The sequence below is a fragment of the Pseudophryne corroboree genome, chromosome 4 (assembly GCF_028390025.1).
Source record: "Pseudophryne corroboree isolate aPseCor3 chromosome 4, aPseCor3.hap2, whole genome shotgun sequence".
Classification (NCBI taxonomy): Eukaryota; Metazoa; Chordata; class Amphibia; order Anura; family Myobatrachidae; genus Pseudophryne; species Pseudophryne corroboree.
Window position 1 is genome coordinate 180,165,931 of NC_086447.1, and position 24,566 is coordinate 180,190,496.

A 24,566-nucleotide genomic window follows, 5' to 3' on the forward strand; every position below is an offset into this window, starting at 1 on the left:
ACATGACACACATAGTGCCCCCTACAGATTTGCTGCACATTAGTGCCCCTATACACATAATGACACACATACAGTAGTACCCTTTTACACATATGCCGCACATTATTAATGCCCTTATACACATAATGACACGCATAGTGCCCCTTACACATATGTTGCACATTATTAATGCATTTTTACATGACACACATAATGCTCCTTTCACATATTCTGAACACTACTGCACAACCAACCCACTCACATGCACAGCACTCACACTGCCACTAACACTGTGACCTCTGCCTCTTCTTGGATACAGATGTGTCCTCATAAATATTGCCTCAATGCTAACATCTGGCACCTTTTTTTTAATGAAAATGCATCTTATTTGCATTGCTATGTGGCTAGGATGCACAAGCAGCTTTTACTGATTAAAATGATATGCAGCATGCCTATATACTGTGTGAGACTGTGGCTGTATCTGCATATGAAATGCTACACACAGAATATAGGCATGCCGCATATCATTTTAATCAGCAGAAGCTGCTGATGCCCCTAGGCATATCAAATGCCCTAGGCAATTGTCTAGTTTGCCTATGCCTATGGCCGGCTCTGCACCCAACAACGGGATTTCTTCTTGCACCTCCGGAGGGGTGCCAGCAGAAATCAGACAAAAGTGCCGGCGCGATGCTGATTTCTGTCCATAGCACGGCAAAAACAGTGTCACGCCGGGCATTTAAGTCAGAGAATGCCCGTTCTCCCGACAAAACAACCTGTTTGGTCTGGGAGAATGGGTATTCTCCGACTTACCACTGTGCTGTATTGAATAGCGCTATTCAACTGTTACTGAATTGAATCGTGCCCAGTGTCACCCCAATGTTAGTTCTTAGGTTTCTAGTGTGTACATTATCACTACCTAGAAATCACAATATAGTAAATTCAATAATATACACAATATTTAAAAATTCTCTGGGTTGCTATAATCCCGGCTTGGTCAGTACTTGGGATCAGAGAGAATTAACGCCACAGGTTGAACGCAAAGGTTCAGTCAAACAATACATACACACATTTCAATTGTTTCAGCTCCACCAAAGCACATAAACCGTAGATCAGTGTCATCACAATTATGATCATATGTCCAATGTCTTTTTTAATAAACAAAGCCTGTATCCAATAATCTCTGACACATATACTGTACCCAAAACAACAGAGGGCATGTAAGCTCACTCTGGATAGTGAGGTACATGCCCACCTCCTTACAGGTTTCACTTACAATACATACATAGGGTGTTCATGTGTAAAAACATGTGAAACAAATGAAATTTTTATGCAGAGGAGGGTGGATGAGAGAGCTGAGGGGACTACTGAGGTGAAAGAAAGATGCACTTCTACTGTGTCCTGATATAGTAGGACATTGCAGGACACAGTGCTGGGGCAGCTGATGAAGGGGTGCCCAGAGAGGAGTACCTGTAAAGTGTAAACAGGGAGAGTGAGTGCAGTAGAGCTCAAAGGTCAGTCCATGCGTCCTGCAATCTGTCAGTGTAGAGAGCTACCATGTACTGCAGAGGGGAGCATGCATAATGCAATAACTGACCTTATGCAACACACCATGGCCGGGTCACCAAAGAGCAGGACACAGGGGCGCAGATTCATTCTTCCATACCTCCTCCTGTGCCAGAAAGGGGGCGGGGCCGCCGGGTGCCGTAACATCACAGGGAGGAGTCTTTGATGTGGGCTGAAGGCACAGCCCCATTAATGAGGCATATGTAAACCTGCCTCTTCTCTTCATTATTTCAATGGGCTTTTCTACCCGTGGATTGGCCCCGTCCCCTGCCCGCCCCCCTTTCAGACAGTTTACATTACAATTGTCACTGCCTCCCATCCAGAATGACAGCGTTTTCATGGCAATAATGATTAAAATAATATAAGGATTTTTATGGCACAGAATCTGTGTTATAAATATCTTCTTTGTATTATTTTAATTTTCTGCAGCAGGGTACATTGGTTTCCACAGGGAAACGTCTGATGTAGAGTGGATCTTGATCCAGAGAGGCACCAACAGGCTAAAGCTTTAGGCTGTCCCAGGATCCATTATGGGGCCTCCTCTATAACCCCGCCTCCAGGCACTGTGAGCACAGTTTTGAGTTGTTGCCTGTAGAAGAAGTCACTAACAGGAGTGCTGCACTGGGCAGCCCTGAAACAGCTTTTTTTGTGTGGCTGCTACGGGGAGGAGGTAAGAGGGTCCCCCAGACAGGACCCGCCACTAAATTGCGTTCCTGTCACAGTCTAGGGAGACAGACTGCGACGCTGGCGTGGACACTGTAACTGAGCAGGGACCGCACTATATCCACCAGGGCATAGGAGTACAGGTCAGATGTACTAATATCCATTTTAATAAGACTCCATAGTATCAGGTGGTGAAGTCCAGCATAGGGGAACTGGCGCTTGACCTGTAGCCTCGCCCCCGGCCCAGGGCGCCATCTACAGCTGGTGTTCCCACCCAGGAGCTGCCTCACACTCCCCCTCACTCCCTGACTGAGACGCTGGGCACCATTTTCTAAAATAGATGCGACTGGTCTCCGGGACTGCAGGGCAAGGTCTCCTCTGTAAACCCGCTTGTACATCAGCGCCGTGGTTTTAAAAGCACTTAAGTATTCTACATGTTGATATTAAGACAGTGTTAGTTAAGAACAAGTGTACCTGTGCCAGAATATATTGGGGGTCATTCCAAGTTGATCGTAGCTGTGCTAAATTAGCACAGCTACGATCAGGCACTCAGACATGCGGGGGGACACACAGCACAGGGCTAGTCCGCCCCGCATGTCAGTGCCGGCCCCCCCGCAGAAATGCAAAAGCATCGCACAGCGGCGATGCTTTTGCTTTTGAGGAGTAACTCCCGGCCAGCGCAGCTCCTGCGGCTGGCCGGGAGAACCTCTTCGCTGCCAGGGTAGCAGCGGCTGCGTGTGACATCACGCAGCCGCCGCGGCCCGCTCCCCCAACGGTTTGGCCACGCCTGCGTTGGCCGGACCGTGCCCCCTAAACGGCGGCTTAACGGCGCCGTCCAGCCCCCTCCCACATAGCAACTGCCTCTGCCTGTCAATAAGGCAGAGGTGATCGCTACGGAACAACGACCTTCGGCAACAAGCTTATTTCCAATTCGCACTGTTGGACTGTCACTACCAGTTCCAGGCCCTACCATTTGGCCTCTCCACGGCACTGAGGGTATTTACCAAGGTGATGGCGGAAATTATGGTTCTCCTCCGCAGACAGGGGCTGAACATAATTCCATATTTGGACGATCTGCTGATAAAGGCACCATCCAAGGAGAAGCTGTTACAGTCCATCCTTCTCACGACCCACCTGCTCAGGGAACATGGTTGGATCCTGAATCTTCCAAAATCAAATTTGGAACCAACCAGGCGGTTGTCCTTTTCTGGGAATGATCCTCGACACGGGAGTGCAGAGGGTGTTTCTTACAGAGGAAAAAGCGTTGGTGATACAAACAATGGTACAGGATGTCCTGAAGCCATCCCGGGTGTCGGTTCATCAGTGCATTCGCCTTCTGGGGAAGATGGTGGCTCTCCAGTATGGGAGGTTTCATGCTCGGTCCTTCCAACTGGATCTCCTGGACAAGTGGTCGGGATCCCATCTACATATGCACCAGCGGATACGTCTGTCGCCAAAGGCCAGGATTTCACTCCTCTTGTGATTGCAACTACCTCACCTTCTGGAGGGCCGCAGGTTCGGGATTCAGTACTGGATCCTTCTAACCACGGATGCAAGTCTCCGAGGCTGGGGCGCAGTCACTCAAGGGGAGACCTTCCAAGGAAGGTGGTCAAGTCTGGAAGCCGGCCTGCCGATAAACATTCTAGAACTAAGAGCCGTCTACAACAGTCTTCTCCAAGCGGCCCATCTTCTGAGAAATCAGGCCGTTCAAGTGCAGTCGGACAATGTAACGACAATGGCTTACATCAACCGACAGGGCGGAACGAAGAGCAGAGCTGCAATGTCAGAGGTAACAAGAATCATCCTCTGGGCAGAAAAACACGCGTTGGCGCTGTCATCAATCTTCATTCCGGGAGTAGACAACTGGGAAGCGGACTTCCTCAGCAGAAACAATCTCCATTCAGGAGAGTGGGGACTCCTTCCGGAGTTGTTCACGGAGGTGACAAATCTTTGGGGTGTACCTCAAATAGACATGATGGCCTCTCGTCTCAACAAGAAGCTTCGGTGGTATTGTTCCAGGTCGAGAGACCCGCAAGCCGTGGCGGTGGACGCCCTAGTGACTCCGTGGGTGTTCCAGTCGGTATACGCGTTTCCTCCACTTCCACTCATTCCAAGAGTGCTGAAGCTCATAAGGAGAACAAGGGTTCAAGCGATCCTCATTGCTCCAGATTGGTCAAGAAGGTCTTGGTACGCGGATCTTATGAATCTACTGCTAGAAGTGCCGAGGCCTCTTCCTCTTCGGGAGGACCTGCTGCAGCAGGGGCCATTCGCCTATCAAGACTTTCCGCTGCTGAGTTTGACGGCAAGGAGGTTGAACGCCAGATACTAGCTCGGAAGGGCATTCCGAACAAGGTTATTCCTACCCTTTACAGGCTAGGAAAGGAGTTACGTCTAAACATTACCATCGTATTTGGAAAAAAAATGTCTCTTGGTGTGAGTCCAAGAGGTTTCCTATGGTGGAGTTTCAACTGGGACGTTTTCTCCTCTTCCTACAAGCAGGTGTGGATACGGGCCTGAGGTTGGGATCCATAAAGGTACAAATTTCGACCCTATCCATTTTCTTCCAGAAACAGTTGGCTGCCCTCCCGGAGGTTCAGACTTTTTTGAAAGGAGTTCTGCACATCCAACCTCCCTTTGTGCCGGGATTTTAACGTGGTGTTGCAGTTTCTCCAGTCGGACTGGTTTGAGCCTCTACAGGAGGTTGAGGTCAAGTTTTTCACGTAGAAGGCTGTCACTTTGTTGGCCTTAACTTCTGCTAGATGTGTGTCGGAGTTGGGGGCTTTGTCCTGTAGAAGCCCATACTTGATCTTCCATGAAGATAGGACTGAGCTTCGGACACGTCAGCAGGTTGTGTCAGCGTTTTATATCAACCAACCTATTGTAGTGCCAGTTGCTACTAACTCCTCAATTTCATCAAAGTCCTTGGATGTTGTAAGGGCTCTGAAAATCTATGTGAAGAGGACTGCTCGTCACAGAAAATCGGACTCTCTGTTTGTCCTGTATGATCCCAAGAAACTTGGGTGTCCTGCTTCTAAGCAGACTATTTCTCGCTTGGTCAGGTTCACTATCCGGCATGCATATTCTACGGCAGGATTGCCATGTCCTACGTCTGTTAAGGCCCACTCTACTCGTAAAGTGGGTTCTTCCTGGGCGGCTGCCCGGGGTGTCTCGGCTTTACAGCTTTGCCGAGCGGCTACTTGGTCTGTGTCGAACATGTTTGCAAAGTTCTACAAGTTCGATACTTTGGCCGCTGAGGACCTGCAGTTTAGTTCTACAGGAGCCTCCGGGCTCTCCCTCCCGTTCTGGGAGCATTGGTACATCCCCATGGTACTAATGTGGACCCCATCATCCTCTAGGAAGTAAGATAAAATAGGATTCTGGTACCGGTAAATCCTTTTCTCGTAGTCCGTAGAGGATGCTGGGTGCCCCGCCCAGCGCTTTGTTTTCCTGCTATCGTTATTTGGTTCAGTACAACTTTGTTTTAGTTGAGAACTGTATTGTTACTTGGTAAGTAATGTTTTCAGCGGTTGCTGTGTTTCAAGCTAGTTAGCTTGATGTGCCTTGTATGTGTGAGCTGGTGTGAATCTCGCCACTATCTGTGTAAAATCTTTCTCTCAAAGATGTCCGTCTCCTCGGGCACAGTTTCTAGACTGAGTCTGGTAGGAGGGGCATAGACGGAGGAGCCAGCCCACACTCTCAAACTCTTAAAGTGCCATTGGCTCCTGGTGGACCCGTCTATACCCCATGGTACTAATGTGGACCCCAGCATCCTCTACGGACTACGAGAAAAGGATTTACCGGTAGGTAACCAAAATCCTATTATTGTGCTACAGCTCTGCAAGCCCCCGATTTGAGTTTTATGTTTATTAATACACTACTGTATCTCTTATCAGTTGTTTTCTTTCTCTGTGGGACTGATTCAGAGTAGCATGGTATGCCGGTACTCACACGATCCGCCAATGTGCATTCTTCTGCGCAAGCATCTATTTACCACCGCACATCTGTCCTGATTCTGTTTGCACAGATCACATTTAGTCACTCTGTAGCACAAATGTGAGGGGCATTCCTGGACTACGACTGGGAGGTAACATGGGGGTGGCTAAAGAGACGCACAAAGATGTTGCATCTTATCGGAGTGTTGCTGAAAGCAGTTGCTGAATCGCTCACACAGGAGCCAATACTCAGATGGAGAAACTGCACTTGCCACAGGGTTGGTGTAAGTTTCAATGGTGCGTCTAAAGGTGCACAAATCAAAATGACACAATAGACTGATGCTGACAGTGGGCATCTCAGTACTTGCACATTCGGACACAAGGATGTACAGTACACCAGGGAAGGGCTTTGTAGCAGCATTAGCATAAAGACGCAGTAACTCCAGCACAAGACTCAGCCGCACCGCAATCATAATCAGGCCCCGTGTTATCTCCCTCTTTGTCACTCATTATCTCTTTTCTTCAGTCTCTCTCTGGCTGACACTTTTTAGCTCTTTCCTTCAGTCTCTCTCTCTCTGGCTGACACCCATTAGCTGTTTCCTTCTGTCTCTCTCTCGCTGGCTGACACTCATTAGCTCTTTCCTCAGTCCCCCCCCCCCCCCTCTCTCTCTCTCTCTCTCTCTTCTTCAGTCTTTCTCTCTGGCTGACACTCTTTAGCTTTTACCTTCAGTCTTTCTCTCTGGCTGGCACTGTTTATCACTTTCCTTCAGTCTGTCTCTCTCTCTCTCTCTCTCTCTCTCTCTCTCTGGCTGTCACTTATTAGCTTTTTCATTATCTCTCTCCCTGGCTGTCACTCTTTAGCTCTTTCCTTCAGTCTCTCTCTCTCTCTCTCTCTCCCTCTGACACTCATTAGCTCTTTCCTTCAGTCTCTCTCTCTCTCTCTCTGACTGACAGTCATTAGCTCTTTCCTTCAGTCTCCCTCTCTCTCTGACTGACACTCATTAGCTCTTTCCTTCAGTCTCTCTCTCTCTCTGACTGACACTCATTAGCTCTTTCCTTCAGTCTCTCTCTCTCTCTGACTGACACTCATTAGCTCTTTACTCATCCCCCCCCCCCTCTCTCTCTCTCTCTCTCTCTTTTCTTCAGTCTTTCTCTTTCTCTCTGGCTGACACTCTTTAGCTTTTACCTTCAGTCTTTCTCTCTGGCTGACACTGTTTATCACTTTCCTTCAGTATGTCTCTCTCTCTCTCTCTCTCTCTCTGGCTGTCTATTAGCTTTTTCATTATCTCTCTCCCTGGCTGTCACTCTTTAGCTCTTTCCTTCAGTATCTCTCTCTCTCTCTCTCTCTCTCTCTGACTGACAGTCATTAGCTCTTTCCTTCAGTCTCTCTCTCTCTCTCTGACTGACACTCATTAGCTCTTTCCTTCAGTCTCCCTCTCTCTCTGACTGACAGTCATCAGCTCTTTCCTTCAGTCTCTCTCTCTCTTTCTCTGACTGACACTCATTAGCTCTTTCCTTCAGTCTGTCTCTCTCTCTCTGACTGACACTCATTAGCTCTTTCCTTCAGTCTGTCTCTCTCTCTCTGACTGACACTCTTTAGCTCTTTCCTTCAGTATCTCTCTCTCTCTCTCTCTGACTGACAGTCATTAGCTCTTTCCTTCAGTCTGTCTCTCTCTCTCTGACTGACAGTCATTAGCTCTTTCCTTCAGTCTCTCTCTCTCTCTCTCTGACTGACACTCATTAGCTCTTTCCTTCAGTCTCTCTCTCTCTCTGACTGACACTCATTAGCTCTTTCCTTCAGTCTCCCTCTCTCTCTGACTGACACTCATTAGCTCTTTCCTTCAGTTTCCTTCTCCTTAGTCTCCTCAGTTATGCTCTCTGAGTTGGTCCTCCACCGGCCCCCAGTGTAGCGAGACAGGTAAGGAGAGGGACCTTGGCTGTGTGGACAGTAGGCGACAGGGATAATCATCATCGGCAACCCCACGCTCTGCACACTGTGATTGCAATGGCACAGTGTAGAGTAGTGTGAGGACAGAGGGCCGTCACAGGGATATTTATGAAGATCTACTACTGCAAAGCTTTCAGTTCAGCTACTGGACCCAGAAAGTGTAACTAGCACTACTATTGCCATCTGTGGGGTAAATGTATTATCCACCATTATGAGGGCATGTTATCATCCATTATCAGCGCATGTTATGTGCACCGACAAGGCTTCTCCCCCATGTATTAAAGCGGCGGTGTGAGCAAGGTGAAAGGGGCGCTATGTGCCCCTGTCATTATCGGCACTACTAACTGTAAGATAGCGCGCCGATGTGTGGGGGCAATGTAAGAATGGTAAGTGGCACTGACTATTCTGACACCAGCAGCTATCGATTTTGACAGCTGCAGGTGTCCTTGCCCCATACATAGCCATTCTTACCTGGCTGTGGCTGCAGGCTCTGGACTGCACACGAGAGATCTCGCGATAGTAGCAAGATCTCATGCATGCACACTAGAACCGGCCGGGGGACAGACAAGGCGCATCAGCACTAGGCTGATGCTCTCTGGGGTGCTGACAGGGATAGCCGGATGGGGGAGTGCACTCCAGCAAACAAGATGATTATACATCTTGTTGCTATAGCTTTCTGCTTCACCTCGGTATAGAAGCAAAGTGGAAAGAGAAAAACGACCACGATTAGATCATGGTAATATATTTATCCCTGTGTTCCTTGTCTGTTGATCACTAGGGCTTTCTTGGTGGCAACAGCTGTTCGCAAATGGCTGCTTATTATTGGTGGTTGATAATGCTTCTTCCCTGCCGCAGCAACCTGCACTTTCCCAACCACCAGCTACAATCATTCTGCTATCTGATATATCTTATATCTTAGTTACCTCATTTGGGTACAACCGATCTACACCATGTTGAAGCTATGAGCCTCAGGCCCAAGGGTATAGCTACCATAGGTGCAGGGAGTGCAGGTGCTATGGGGCCCAGAGCCAAGAAGGGCCACCTTCCTGTCACAGTTACACGTGTTTTATAATAATTTTTCACCATTGGGTGGTACAGTACATAGGGACCCTTACAACCTTTTGCATTAGAGTCTACAATATATCTAGTTATATGTGGTATACAATGAACTGGAGGGCATTATAATGGTACATAATATGTACAGGGTCACTGTAATGTGGCACTATATGACGTGGAGGCACTATAGTGTGGTATAATATGAAATGGGGGCACTGTCGGCATAATATGTACCGGGTCACTGTAATGTGGCATAATATGAACTGGAGGCACTGTAAAGTGGCACAGTATGAAGTGGAGACACTATAGTGTGTCATAATATGAACTGGGGGCACTGTAATGTAGCATAATATGTGCTGGGTAACTGTAATGTGGCATAGTATGAACAGGGGGCACTGTATGTCATAATGTGAATTTGGGGTACTGTGTGGCATAGTGTGTACTGTCAGCCCCACAGTGTGACATAATGTGAACTATGGCACTACTATGGGTCAGAAAATGAACTAAGGCACTATTATGGGGCATATAATTAACAACTGCTGTGTAGAGGTGTCTCTCTAGAAGCACTGGGACAGGAGGCCCATCTAAATGTTGCTATGGGCCCACAAATTCTGGCTACACCCCTGCTCAGGACTATGTTACTCTACCCTGCTGGTAGCAGAACTAACAGAAACAAATGGTTCAGTGAGAAGGTGAATTATACCCCTTTACCACCTGTAGCACGGGTCGCAGCCGGGAGCCTGACACGGCTGCAACCCGTGCTACAGCCCCCTTTCCCACAGCGCTCACCCACCCGGCATATTGCCGGGTTGGTGACGCTGCTAGTGACGCTGCTAGTGACGCGGCAGGGGCGGCGCTGGGAGATCACATGATCTCCCAGCGCCGCCCTTCCATACACTGTGAACGGGAGCTGTGTCGCATCGAACGGGTGTCACACCCGTTCAACCCGGCAAGCTACCCGGGAAGGATTCCCGGATCACTTGATCCGGGAATTTGCAGGGGGACCCTTTTCGACTAGGAAAAAACACGGGTAAATGCGCACCCCCGCGCATTTACCTATGTTTTTAAAGCTAGTGGAAAAGGGGTATTATTAGCTTGAGGGGAGTCACAACTTTCCTCAATGTGTACTCCTGAATATGGTGCTAACTCCCAGCACGAGTGGTATTCATGTGACCGGCGGTCAGCAGACCAACGGTCACATGACCTCCCCCAAAATCCCGCCCCCTCACTATCCCGACGGTTGGCATGCCGACCAACAGGGACTATTTCCACTTGTGGGTGTCCACGACACCCATAGAGTAGGAATAGAACCCGTGGCGACCTCAGGTCGCCACCGAGCCAGCAAGAAGCTTGCTGCACTCGCCCCTCCCTGCGTTTGTATGCTGCCGGGATCCTGGCGTCGGTATGCTGACCGGCGGTCAGGAGACCATCGGTCAGCCATACCACACCCTCCCAGCACTGACAGGAGGCAATGGGAAACATTAGAAGCAAAATGCTCAATACTTGGTCAGTAAACTGCGTATAAATGTTATTTTTAAACAAGTTTTTTTTAATATTGCGTTTAGCTTTTACATTTTAAAGTTACACCCACAGAATCAAATCAAACAGAATAAACAGGACCCACAACTAATGTGCATAATTGTAAATTACAATATAAAGATTTAGCATATAGGAAGACAAGATGATAAAGGAAAAGAAGACATCTAAAACAGAGACCCACTTATCATCATAGTGTAAAACAGAGAAAGTGGCACAATGGTGGTCATTCCGAGTTGATCGCTAGCTGCATTAGCTCGCTGTGCAGCTATGATGCAAAAAAAAACCACTTCTGCACATGCGTATGCGGCGCAATGCGCACGCGCGACGTACTATTACAACAAACGATGTAGTTTCACACATGGTCTAGCGAGGCTTTTCAGTCGCACTGCTGGCCGCAGAGTGATTGACATGAAGTGGGCGTTTCTGGGTGTCAACTGACCATTTTCAGGGAGCGTTCGAAAAAACGCAGGCGTGCCAGGAAAAACGCAGGCATGGCTGGCCGAACGCAGGGCGTGTTTGTGAGGTCAAAACAGGAACTGAACAGTCTGAAGTCATCGCAAGCGCTGAGTAGGTATTGAGCTACTCTGAAACTGCACAAAAAAAAACTTTGCCGCAGCTCTGCGATCGTTCGCACTTCTGCTAAGCTAAAATACACTCCCAGTGGGAGGCGGCATAGCGTTTGCACGGCTGCTAAAAACAGCGAGCGAACAACTCAGAATGACCACCAATATTCAGCAGAACAAGTAAGTAAATAGAGCAGCATGTAAAAACGGTACTAGGATAATTACACATCAAACAATCAAAAATGGGCAATTAGTAGGCATCTCTATAGAGAAAGCCTATAGTCATACAAACCCCAGACAGCAGGATAAAAGTGAGATGGGTATCTGAATGCACCATTCAGGTCTACACAACACCAAATCAGGAGAATAAAAGGAGTAAAGCCCCATACACACTAGACAAAAAAGTAAAAGATCTCGCTCAGAAGGGCAAATTGGAGCGAGATCTTTTACAATCTCGTCCAGTGTGTACACTCAATGTCGTTAACGATGTGCGCTCTCGCGCATCGTTGGCAACCCCTCCCTCGCCTGAACATGTACAGTCGAGGGAGGTCCTTATTAACGACAGCCATGCTGTGTGTCGTTCCCCCCCACCAATATCGGCGTCGGCTGGGACTCGTTTAGTGTGTACTGGGCTTAATTAAGTACTGTACCATCTGGATAAACATAGGCTACAGTCTAGAGAGAAGAGCAGCAGATTTCTCTATAGAAAATCTAAATAAACTAAATAATGGATTTCCAGGCACCAGACTAAACCATTCTAAGAATAACACAACCACCATTGGATATTCATAAAACAAAGGTGCACCAGGTCAATAGAAATAACCAAACAAGATAAACATCAGCCAATTACACACCGCCCCCACAGCCCCCACCCTGTATGACCTTTACCCTATTTTAAAACAATTTATAAAAAGATAACCACTCTCAGGCCAGACAAGCATGTGAATCATTAGATGGAAACCAATCAAGACAGTAACAGTGCTGGGCATTGAGGCACAGGACAATGATTGCCACTTTGCCACCCGGCTAATATAAGTGATGTTTTTCTCATCATTTATATGTGAAATCCTACTACTGGTGCTCATTACAGTGCATTTAATGCTGGAATTAAGCTCCTAAATTACACAGCAAGTCTAACCATCATCTCTGTCCTTAATAAGGAAAATTGATCAGAGATGATCAGTGTATTGTAACCGGTAAAGTAATGTGATAACTATTTTTATTATACTTTTTTTGAGCAATAGAGTAGGACCTGCCTTATAGTGGGGTCCCTTGTCGGGGTGTCGGGGGCTGCAGGCTTAAAAGCACAAGAGTGACCTCAATTAACCTCGCGGTTAGTCGCAGACTGCAATTTCCCCCCCATGGACTATAATGGAGGACCGCGATCCTCCATTATAGCCAGTGCGCTCCGCCTGATCAACAGGCCAGGAGCGCACAGCCAATCAGGAGAGCGCTATTACGTGGCGCTCCCTGATTGGCTGTCGAGTCCTCTAGTGACAGCAGCCACAGGGGGTCCCGGCATTCGGGTAAAGGGGATCCATGTGTAAACATGGTTCCCTTTTAGTGGCGTGGGTCGGGTTTTTTTCGGTTTGTTTTTCTTAAACCTGTGGATGGCTACATGGACAGAAGAGGACCGATCTTCACTGGATTATAGGCGAGTATATTGTTGTTTTTTTACAGGTACCCCAATGGATTCTACTAGACAAGGGGACCGATGGGCTCCGTGGGACACTAGGTAAGTATGGGTGAGTGTGTAAGTGTGCATGTATGTGTAAATAAACCTGTACTTTCACAATGTGTGTGTTGTGGTTTTTTTTTGTATTTCTTTTGTTGTGGAACTACAGGTACCAGCAGGCCTGTTAATACTCTGCATGCTGGTACAGTACTTGTTGTTCTCCAAGTACCAGCATGCGGGGAGGCTTGCTGGGACTTGTAGTTCCACAACAAAAGACAATATTCTGTTTTTTACACTTTTAAAGGCCATCAGCCTCCATCCACTGCCCACGGATGGGGGGGACAGCCTCGGGCTTCACCCTTGGGTGCCTAGAGGAGTGAAGCCCTTGATTTAAGGAGTCCCTACTCCACCAGGGAACCCCGGCCAGGGGTTACTAGTTGGTGGGGTAATGCCACGGCTGCAGGGACCAATATAAAAGTGTCCCCCGGCTGTGGCATTATCTCCCTGGCTAGTAGAGCCCGGTGCTGGTTTCAAAAATACTGGGACCCCTACGTCTTTTGTACTCCGTATTTTTGGAACCAGGACCGGTCCAAGAGCCCAGTGCCAGTTGTATAAATACTGGGGAACCCTACTCAATTTCCCCCCGGTATTTTAACAACCAGGACCGGCTCAAAGAGCCTGGGGCTGGTTATACTTAGGAGGGGGGACCCGACGCAATATTTATTTTTAACTCTTTCACACACATTTGCATAGATAAGCATGCACGGATCTCACTGATCTGTGCATGACTATCAAAACACGCCAGCAAATAGCAGGTCTATTTGAAAGCTCCATTTCTGTACGAATTCCATGCTTTCCTGGCAGTGTTTGGCTATTGTCAGCAGTGATTGAGAATACAAATTCTTAGTAAATTCCTGTGTTGTATAAAATAACAGCCACATTTAACCAATGGTCTATTGATTCGTATTTGTGTGGTCGGCAGTGTATCTCAATACGAATAGCCCCAACACTGCCGAGATTTGAGTTAGTAAATTCCCGAGATGACACTTAGAAAAAAAAAAAAAACTGTAATGGAATCGGGACCTTAGTAAATTTCAACAGTGGAGTGCCGCTGATTCTTTCCTAGATATCTATATATATCTATCTATATGATCTATCCAAGTATTCCACAACTTCACTCTCGCACTGTATTGCATATCAATTAAACCTAGACTAGCAGGGTGTCTTTCAACTTTTCACAAATTGGAAAAAAAAAGGAAACACATTTATGAAATGTTGAAAAACACCCTGCTAGTCTAGGTTTAATTTATATGCATTACAATGCGGGAGTGCCGTTGTGGATTACTTGGATAAATGCTCTGCTGAGGTGACTAGCACCCCGCCAATTTATTTTTTATAGATGGAGTGAGCGCCGCTTGTGGGACTGTGTGCATATATATATATATATATATATATATATATATATATATATATATATATATACAGAACATTTTTAGATTTCTGATTACAAAAGAAAGAAACTTTCCATTGCCATTACTGTCACTTGTCAAGTGATTATACACGGTCGAGTCACATTATAATGACCGTAAGTTAATAGCCAAAGTAACCGCCGTGTGCAGCATGGACAGCAGCTATATGGGCTGATCTGTCATTGCAGACACACGTCTGTTAGCCCCAGGTTCATTTTGATGGTGAGCTGCTCCACTGTAGTGTGTTGGTCGTCCCTCACACACCTTTGTAGCCGATGTTCACCTCTTACATCAATGGCACGTGGTGCTCCGCAGTTTCCACGTCAGTTATCCGCAATGGTGCCATTTGTCCAGTCAGGATAAACCTTCACCACAGCAGCACACGGACAGTTCACAAACTGCACTGTGTCAGAAATACTGCCATCCTTGGCCTGAAAGCCGATAATCATCCCTTTTTGCAACTCAAATCAATCGCCTTTTTTACCTATGACAGCAACAAGTGATATGTGTGCAGACGAGGGCCAGACTGGCCCACAAGGCCATTGAAGGGGGTGTGTGTGTGTGTGTGTGTGTGTGTGTGTGTGTGTGTGTGTGTGTGTGTGTGGTTTTGGAATTCCTGGTGGGCCCCACTGCCTGAGGGTCCACCTCCTTACATTATACTGCACAGGACTATTGCTTATATTAGTACATTCCTGTTACTAAACTGGTACTGTATTATGCATGCAATAGCAATTTGTACTCTCTCTCTCATATATATATATATATATATATATATATATATCTATCTATTAAGGGGCCCAGACAATGCACTCCCTGTTGGTTAGCCCAGCTGGAGACACTCCTAAGCATGGGCCCCTACACTGCATTTCCCCAGTGGGCCCATCATACCCCAGTATGACACTAGTGTAGATGGCCTATCACACACACACCAAGCCAGTGCACGACATGTGACATACTTCGTGGGCTAAGCACAGCCAACGTCAAATGTAGGAAGTGGTCATAATAATAATGTGATTCGACCATGTAGCAGATTGAGGGATCTCTGCAAATGACATTCTGATTGCCTCACTCACCTGAACTTCATCCCATTGGAGGGCTGTGACCTTTTGTCCCACCCTTGGTCTCCATGTTGGAAGTGTCACTACAGCTGGAGAGTGAGGCACTTCCAAGGTGGGCTCTGAGGTTGTCTCATCAAATTCTGGCATTTCAGTGACAGGCTCATCTGTGGAGTCAAGAAGCTGAGAATCACAGTTCACCCCATTGTACCCATCGCTGCAAATACACACGTAGCCATCCCCGTGAACACTGCAGTTTCCATGGATGCAGGGCTTCTCTCCGCAGGGGTCTGTAACAAACTGGAAGAGAAGTATAGGAGAGCATTAGTTAGGAAATTAAATCTGCTACTTACTGTACATATGGTTTTATACACTTTTCTCAACTCTATCCTGACTGCATGCCCTTGTTACATTTCTGCAGCATGCTTAACTTGTAATTCTGTTCCGCAACACAAGACAATAAATTAAGTGTAACACCTAAATTCCCTTCATTAGTCCCATATGAATTATAAACCTAATGATATCTCCATTAGTTTCAAGATTTCTTGCAGTAAAGTGCTTAATCTCTGAACTCAGTGACATATTGTAATACATACACATGATATAATCCTTCTTTTTTTAACATATTATGTAACGCATGAAACTCTTAAAGAAATTCCACCCAGGAAATGCTTCTACTGCCTCATAGCACAAAACACAATCACTTTATGACCATGAGGTTTCCCTGTTTTATGACCAAGCCTATATTTTAAGATTGCAGTGCTTTTTTTTTTTCCAGCTATAACATTTATACAATTAGTGCAACACAATTATTTTATCCAAAGTGTAACCAATTGGGATTCCTGAGCGTAAAAACACCAAATATAAGTGGATTGTAAATTAAAGCTTTAAATTTAGTTTGTAGTTTTCACAATGTCTACATATATTAGTAGTAGTAGTAGTAGTAGTAGTAGTAGTAGTAGTAGTAGTAGTAGTAGTAGTAGTAGTTTAACCAGTTGATACCATTTTCTATTCACTGGGTGGAAATGTTCCAGTGAAATCTTCAAAGTGCATGAAAAAACAGCACTGTATTTCAAAGAGAGCAAAGAAAACAATTATGGATTGATTGATTGATCTATCTTTACTTCAGTCATATCACCACTGAAGTAACTGAGCATGGTCTACTCATGTATTCGACAAAACAAACAGGAACAATCTCGCAATACCAATAAAAGATGTGCATTATGGGGGTAATTCCAAGTTGATCGCAGCAGGATTTTTTTTGGCAGTTGGGCAAAACCATGGCCCTCATTCTGAGTTGTTCGCTCGGTAAAAATCTTCGCATCGCAGCGATTTTCCGCTTAATGCGCTTGCGCAATGTCCGCACTGCGACAAGTAAATTTGCTATGCAGTTAGGAATTTTACTCACGGCTTTTTCATCGGTCTGGCGATCGTAATGTGATTGACAGGAAATGGGTGTTACTGGGCGGAAACAGGCCGTTTTATGGGCGTGTGGGAAAAAACGCTACCGTTTCCGGAAAAAACGCAGGAGTGGCTGGAGAAACGGGGGAGTGTCTGGGCGAACGCTGGGAGTGTTTGTGACGTCAAACCAGGAACGACAAGCACTGAACTGATCGCAGATGCCGAGTAAGTCTGGAGCTACTTATACCCCTTTCACATTGCACAAATAACCCGGTACTGACACGGCATATTGCCGTGTCGAACCGGGTCAGTGTGCGATGTGAAAGCACACTGGCCGATTTAGCGGGTCGCCTGACCCGGTAAATCAACCCGGTAAAAAAGAAGGGTTTTACCTGGGTTGATTACCGGGTCAGGTGCGGTGTGAATGGGAGCCGTGTCGATGCGACACGGTTCCCATTCACAAGATAGGGAGAGGCGGCGCTGGAGATGAGCTCATCTCCCGACGCCGCCTCCACCCCCGCCCCTGCTGCTGCTGCGCGCTCCGTTGTTATGGCAACCGACCCGGTATATTGCCGGGTCGGAAAGCCAGCAGCGGAGTGCAAATGCCGGATCCCACCCGGTAAGTACACGTTTGTCTTACCGGGTAGGATCCGGCATTTGCAGTCTGAATGCAGCATCAGAAACTGCTACGAGGTGTGTAATCGCAATATTGCGAATACATCGTTCGCATTTTTAAGATGCTAAGATTCACTCCCAGTAGGCGGCGGCTTAGCGTGAGCAACTCTGCTAAAATCGCTTTGCGAGCGAACAACTCGGAATGACCTCCATCGTTCGCAATTTTAAGATGCTAAGATTCACTCCCAGTAGGCGGCGGCTTAGCATGAGCAAATCTGCTAAAATTCACTTGCGAGCGAACAACTCGGAATAAGGGCCCATGTGCACTGCAGATATAACATGTGCAGAGAGAGTTAGATTTGGGTGGGTTATATTGTTTCTGTGCAGGGTAAATACTGGCTGCTTTATTTTTACACTGCAAATTAGATTGCAGATTGAACACACCACACCAAAATCTAATCTCTCTGCACATGTTATATCTGCCTCCCCTGCAGTGCACATGGGCCCTCATTCCGAGTTGATCGGTCGCAAGGCGAATTTAGCAGAGTTACACACGCTAAGCCGCCGCCTACTGGGAGTGAATCTTAGCTTCTTAAAATTGCGACCGATGTATTCGCAATATTGCGATTACTAACTACTTAGCAGTTTCAGAGTAGCTCCAGACTTACTCTGCCTGTGCGATCAGTTCAGTGCTTGTCGTTCCTGGTTGACGTCACAAACACACCCAGCGTTCGCCCAGGCACTCCCACCGTTTCCCCGGCCACTCCTGCGTTTTTTCCGGAAACGGTAGCGTTTTCAGCCACACGCCCCTGAAACGCCGTGTTTCCGCCCAGTAACACCCATTTCCTGTCAATCACATTACGATCGCCGGAGCGAAGAAAAAGCCGTGAGTAAAAATACTTTCTTCATAGTAAAGTTACTTGGCGCAGTCGCAGTGCGAACTTTGCGCATGCGTACTAAGCGGATTTTCACTGCGATGCGATGAAAAAGAACGAGCGAACAACTCGGAATGAGGGCCCATGGTTTTACCCAATTGCTAACAAAAATCTTGCTGCGATCAACTTGGAATTACCCCCTATGTTCCTAGTTTAGAAGGAAGCCTCTTGTCTATAAGGTACATGGTGGTGACAAGCGGATTATCCAAAGTCATAAGCATTTTTTTTTGTACATCTGACAGGCATTTTATCTGTATCAATACCCAGCATATGTAACAATGACAAGTTTCACGGAAATCTATTCACAATTACAACTGACAAACTAGGCGGCTTTGGAGGACACGTACAATAAAGAACCTGTTAAAGCAACACAACATAGAGTTTCTAAAGAAAGTTCATGACTGTAAAACCCATACCAACTGTGCCAGTGTCACGCAGAACATGTCGTTTTACTAACAAGGTGCCTGTTTATCGTAAAAACAGCTATTACAGCCTGCCTGTAATTCCCCTCATTTCCAAATGTAACTGTGCAGTAATTGGGCAGAAAGAGTACACAGAAGCGATACTATAAACTCTATAGCATAAAGTCTTTGCTGGGACAGTCTCTCATTGAGCTGCTATCCTGGCAAGAGAATATACTCAAATTGCTATTTTACTTCAACTGTTAACCTTTGCAAGAAGCAGTGATAAAAATGCAAGGGATCATAAATAGGCCTCCATTTCACCATTTATACATTTCTTATTTTATACAGTTAGTTTTTAATTATTAATATACCTAAAATTATTATTATTTTTTAGTTTTACTTATTTTTCACCAGGCAGACAGATGGGAGCCATATTCATATCTCCATTGCACGTCAGTAAAGGTAGATTACTTGCAATAATAATTTATCAAAGATGAGGCTCAGAGGAGACCTGGACTGCTTCCCCACTGCCCTCGCATGGCTCTTTCTGAGCAGAAACAGTTTCCACGGTAACCCTAGTGCAGAATTCCACTTCTGCATCAGAAACAGAGCGCCCATGCTGAATGCGGTGTTTAGTCAACACTAAAATAAAAAAACAATAAAATGAGCATTCAAATGGAAAATGCAAAGTCCCTATGAGTGAATCTCACAAGAATCATCTGTTGACTTTATGTGGCTGATCATTTAGCAAACGTAATAATCTTCAGCAAACAGGTCAAGTTGTACCAGTTGTACCTGCGCCTTCTTCTGCGAGCCATGCCCAGTTTCTCTTACGTCCTAGAGGATACTGGGGTTCCATTTAGTACCATGGGGTATAGACGGGTCCACTAGGAGCCATGGGCACTTTAAGAATTTGATAGTGTGCACTGGCTCCTCCCTCTATGCCCCTCCTACCAGACTCAGTTTAGAAAATGTGCCCGGAGGAGACGGTCACGTTTATGGAAGCTCCTGAAGAGTTTTCTGCATTTATTTTATATGTTTGTTATTTTCAGGCAGGGCTGGTTGGCACCAGCCTGCCTGCTTCGTGGGACTTAGGGAAGGGGAACGGCCCAACCTCTTGAAGGGTTAATGGTCCTGTTCCCTGCTGACAGGACACTGAGGTCCTGAGGGAACTATACGGAAGCCCCACCACGGGCAAGCGTACATTCCCGCAGCATGCCGCCACGCCTAACAGAGCCAAAAGAAAGAAGAGTGGTGAGTACTAAGTCGGCGTCCCGACTAGTGGGTCGCCGGCCATTATGGCGGCATGAGGGTACGGAGACGCACGGCTTCTAACTGGGGCAGAATGCGTCTCCAGACACGGTACACAGCTGCATCTCAGTACACTGTACACAGTACCCACACTGGCAAAAATAGCCTTAAAACGGTTTTCTATCCATTTTAAGCACCAGATTACCTAAGCCAGTATAAAAAAGCAAGAAGACCGCGCGCCATGAAATGGGCGGGGCCTTCACTATGAGAGGACCCAGCAGCTCACCAGCGCCATTTTCCCTCTGCAGTGGACACAGACGCTGACTGACAGGGATGCGCAGCTCCTCTGGAGAGACTCCAGATTACCTCAGCTGTACCAGGGGGTCATATCAGGGTGGGAGCGATTCTTAGTGTACTACGTCCCCTATCAGGGTACTTAAGGGGGGTACTCACGGAGAGATCCATGCTTAAAATGTAAGCAATCTGACTAGATAGCCTAGATTTTAAGCACAGATTACTCGTGTGTAGCCCCCTCAGCGATAGAGATACGCTGCCCCGCAGATCGCTATCACTAATGCTAGATTGGCCTGCATGCAGGCCAATCTAGCACGTCGCTCATTTCACCCGCTGGGTGAAATGAGCAGCCCCCCGTCCTCCCCCGCACGCTCAGCACACATCGCGCTGTGCTGAGCGGTTCGCTCAGCACACATCTCTCCCGTGTATATTGGGCTTTAGTCTGCGACCTGGCTAAGCTTGGCATTAGTGATAAGGGCGCGGTGGGGGCTGGCTCCAAATAACCCTGTGTCTCCCTGAAGGGCTCTTTGTGGGATAATTGTGCTTAACATTTTTGTGTGTGTGTGTGTGTGTGCTGTCACATTTACATTATGTCAGGCAAAGAGTGTGTTTCTTGTACAGCGGAGTGTTCCTCTTCACTCAGGGCAGTGCACCTTCCCTGAATAGCGGGGTTGAACTGGATTGGGTTACTTCCATTAAGGGAATGATCTCAAATATTTCTACAAAGCTATCCCGCAATGAGAAAGAAATGCAATACTTAAGACATACTGTGGATGAGTTTATGAATGGAGACTCAGTCCCCAAACCAGCGTCTCAATCCCCTCCCATCTGTCCGCAAAAACGATCTCTGGCCCATATCCTGCAGTATGACTGACGCTGACGGGTCAGACATGGATGAGGGTGAGGTGGATTTGGAGGGGGGGGGGAGCTACTCTGTCAAATCCCTGATAAGGTGTCAGAGGAGTGTGAGGTATCTTATTTTAATATAAAAAAAGAAGACCTGTCACTTTTCCTGCGTCAAAGAAATTGAATACCCTGTTTGAAGAACTGTTGATTAATCCTGATAAGAAATTTCAAATACCTAAAGGTTGCTCTCATCTTTTCCTTTTCCCCTAGAGGATAGGAAAAAATGGGAAAATCCACCGAGAGTGGACGCATCAGTCTCTAGGGTGTTACGTAAATTTGTATTACCTGTCCCTGATGCTGATCGTAAAATTGAGACTACACTCATTGTACACAGCTGCTGGGGTGGCCCAGAGAACTACTATTGCATGTGCGTGGATCACTAAAGCCATTGCTAAATGGTCAGGTAACCTAATTGAGGGGTTAGATTCCTTGTCTAGGGGGGATGTTGTGTTACTCCTGCAGCATATACAGGACTCTGCAAATTTTATGGTGGAGGCCATAAAAGAGATAGGTTTGCTTAATGCACGCACCACCACTATGGCAGTGTCAGCACGCAGAGGCTTGTGGCTACGCCAGTGGACTGCTGATGCGGACTCCAGGAAAGGCGTGGAAGGCCTGCCATTCAGAGGAAAGGCCTTGTTTGGAGACGAACTAGACAAATGGATCTCCAAAGATACTGCGTGTAAGTCTACGTATCTTCCTTCCACTGCTCCCCAGCTAGGAAAACTTATTCAGCTTCAAATTTACAGTCCTTTCGGACAGCCAAGTTTAAGGGAAAATCCAGAGGCGCTTCTACATCTTCCAGAGGTGCAAGAGGTAAACCACGCAAACCAGCAATTGCAGGTGCTCAGGAACAGAGCTCAGGCTCTGCTTCCTCAAAGCCTTCAGCATGACGGTGGACCGCGAGGCCTGGGGGGCTGTCAGGTGGGAGCCCGACTAAAATTCTTCAGTCACATCTGGTCAAGTACGTGCCGGGATCCCAGGGTCATAGATCTTATTTCCCAGGGATACAGACTGGAGTTTCAAGACCTCCCACCTCACAGATTCTTCAAATCAGGCTTATCAGCTTCACAAGAGGCAAGTATAACTTTATAGCAGCCCATCCAAAAACTGGTACAGACTCAAGTCATTGTTCCAGTTCCACCTCATCTGCACAGCAAGGGATACTATTCCAACTTGTTTGTAGTACCGAAACCGGACGGTTCAGTCCGACCAATCCGTAACCTCAAGTCCTTGAATCCGTTCTTAAAAGTGTTCTAGTTCAAGATGGAGTCTCTGAGAGCGGTGATCTCAGGTCTGGAGGAAGGGGAATTCCTTGTGTCTCTGGATATCAAGGATGCGTACCTTCACATTCTGATCTGGCCACCTCATCAGGCTTATCTACGGTTTGCACTACAGGACTGTCACTACCAGTTCCATATGGTCTCTCCACGGCACCGAGGGTATGCACCAAAGTGATGGCAGAGATGATGTTTCTCCTTCGCAAGCAGGGAGTGAACATGATTCCGTACCTGGATGAGCTCCTGATAAAGGAGCCGTCCAGGGAGAGGTTGCTGGACAGAGGTTCCTGGGAATGATACTGGACACGGAGTCGCAGAAAGTGTTCCTTCCGTTGGAAAAGGCATTGGTAATCCAGTCAATGGTTCAGGATGTCCTGAAGCCAACCCGGATATCGGTTCATCTATGCATTTGACTTCTGGGGGAAATGGTGGCCTCTTACGAGGCGCTTCAATATGGAAGGGTTCACGCAAGACCCTTCCAGCTTGATCTGTTGGACAAATGGTCCGGATCGCATCTTCACATGCACCAGAGGATCCGTCTGTCGCCAAAAGCCAGTATCTCCCTTCTGTGGCCACTACAGATGTCTCACCTCATCGAGGGTCGGAGGTTCGGAATTCAGGACTGGATCTTGTTAACCACGGACGCAAACCTCAGAGGTTGGGGAGCAGTCATCCAGGTGGTGCAGTGTCAAGGAGGATGGTCAAGTCAGGAAGTCACCCTTCCAATCAACAGTCTGGAACTTAGGGCCAATGGGCCATATACAACGCCCTTCTGCAGGCCTATTATCTTCTTCAGGATCGGCCCATTCAGGTCCAGTCGGACAATGTGACGGCAGTGACGTACATAAACCGACAGGGCGGAATGAAAAGCAGAGCAGCAATGTCAGAGGTGTCAAGAATTCTCCTCTGGGAAGAATAAAAAACGCTGTGGCGTTGTCGGCGGTCTTCATTCCAGGAGTTGACAACTGGGAAGCAGACTTCCTCAGCAGACACGACCTGCACCCGGGGGAGTGGGGCCTTCCCCCGGAAGTGTTCAGGTGCTTGACACATCGGTGGGGATATCCACTCATCGACATGATGGCCTCTCGTTTCAACAAGAAGCTCAAGCTGTATTGTTTGTTAAGTTCAGCTTCCTGGTTGCATTAAAACAAGATATCCGCTATGGACGCAAAGTGTCTTAGCCTGCACAATGGACGCACAAAGGACGCCACGTGTGGTTCACTACACTAAACCCAATAGAAGGTTAATGCGACACCAATTGTAGTTATTAATGTTGTGGTCCAACGCATCAACAGTTTGTTTACTAATTCAAGCAAAGGTAAAACAATACAATGAAAGCTACAGCCAATACATACATACGCATGCGCTCCTGGATCCAGGTCTCAGTTGTCTAGCAAGATGACCTCTGAGAAAGGTGACTGAAACCTGGGCCAGGTGCGTGTCTTTTTATACAATGTTCCAAAAACAGTACAATGTGGAATGTAAGATCTTCTTCCATTGGTCCAGGGGCGGGACATATACAGTACACCGTGGGTCATTGGTCAGTTCGAACACTGGGCGATGCATAATCTTGGGATGTGATTACAGTTGTTTACCTCTGGGCTCCCACCTAAAGACCAGTTCAAACTGACCACAGTATCATACAGGAATATACATGAATCCGGCATCACTAATAACTTGTTGCCGCAATATGTGACAATATCCTCACAACTACCGGATTACTACTTATGTGTGACCCTGAACAATTTGATCCCACACATGGTGGCCTTATGCAGTCCCCTCCCTGTACTATACGCATGGCTGGATATCTAATTAAACAATACCTTCATATTTATATACTGTATATAAACAGTTGACCAGCTGTGTAAAGACTATGTGTAACTCATTGTGTAAGAGACAGATCAGTACTGTGTAAGCCACAAAGCCAGAATACATAATATATTTGACATATCACTATTAATTCAAATATCAATTTCTGGTCTGTATTACTGTATATTGAATACAACTTTTGGTCGCATGGCTTAGAGCACTTAAAATG

General features: G+C 46.9%; 1 protein-coding gene across 1 annotated transcript in view; it reads right to left on the reverse strand.

Moving 5' to 3' along the window:
- Nucleotides 1–24,566, reverse strand: part of DNER (delta/notch like EGF repeat containing) — a 493,185-nt gene that overhangs the window by 264,625 nt on the left and 203,994 nt on the right. Inside the window, exon 2 of the mRNA XM_063915606.1 lies at nt 15,461–15,742. Within this exon, the coding sequence (XP_063771676.1) occupies nt 15,461–15,742 (282 nt within the window). The remainder of the gene's footprint in view (nt 1–15,460; nt 15,743–24,566) is intronic.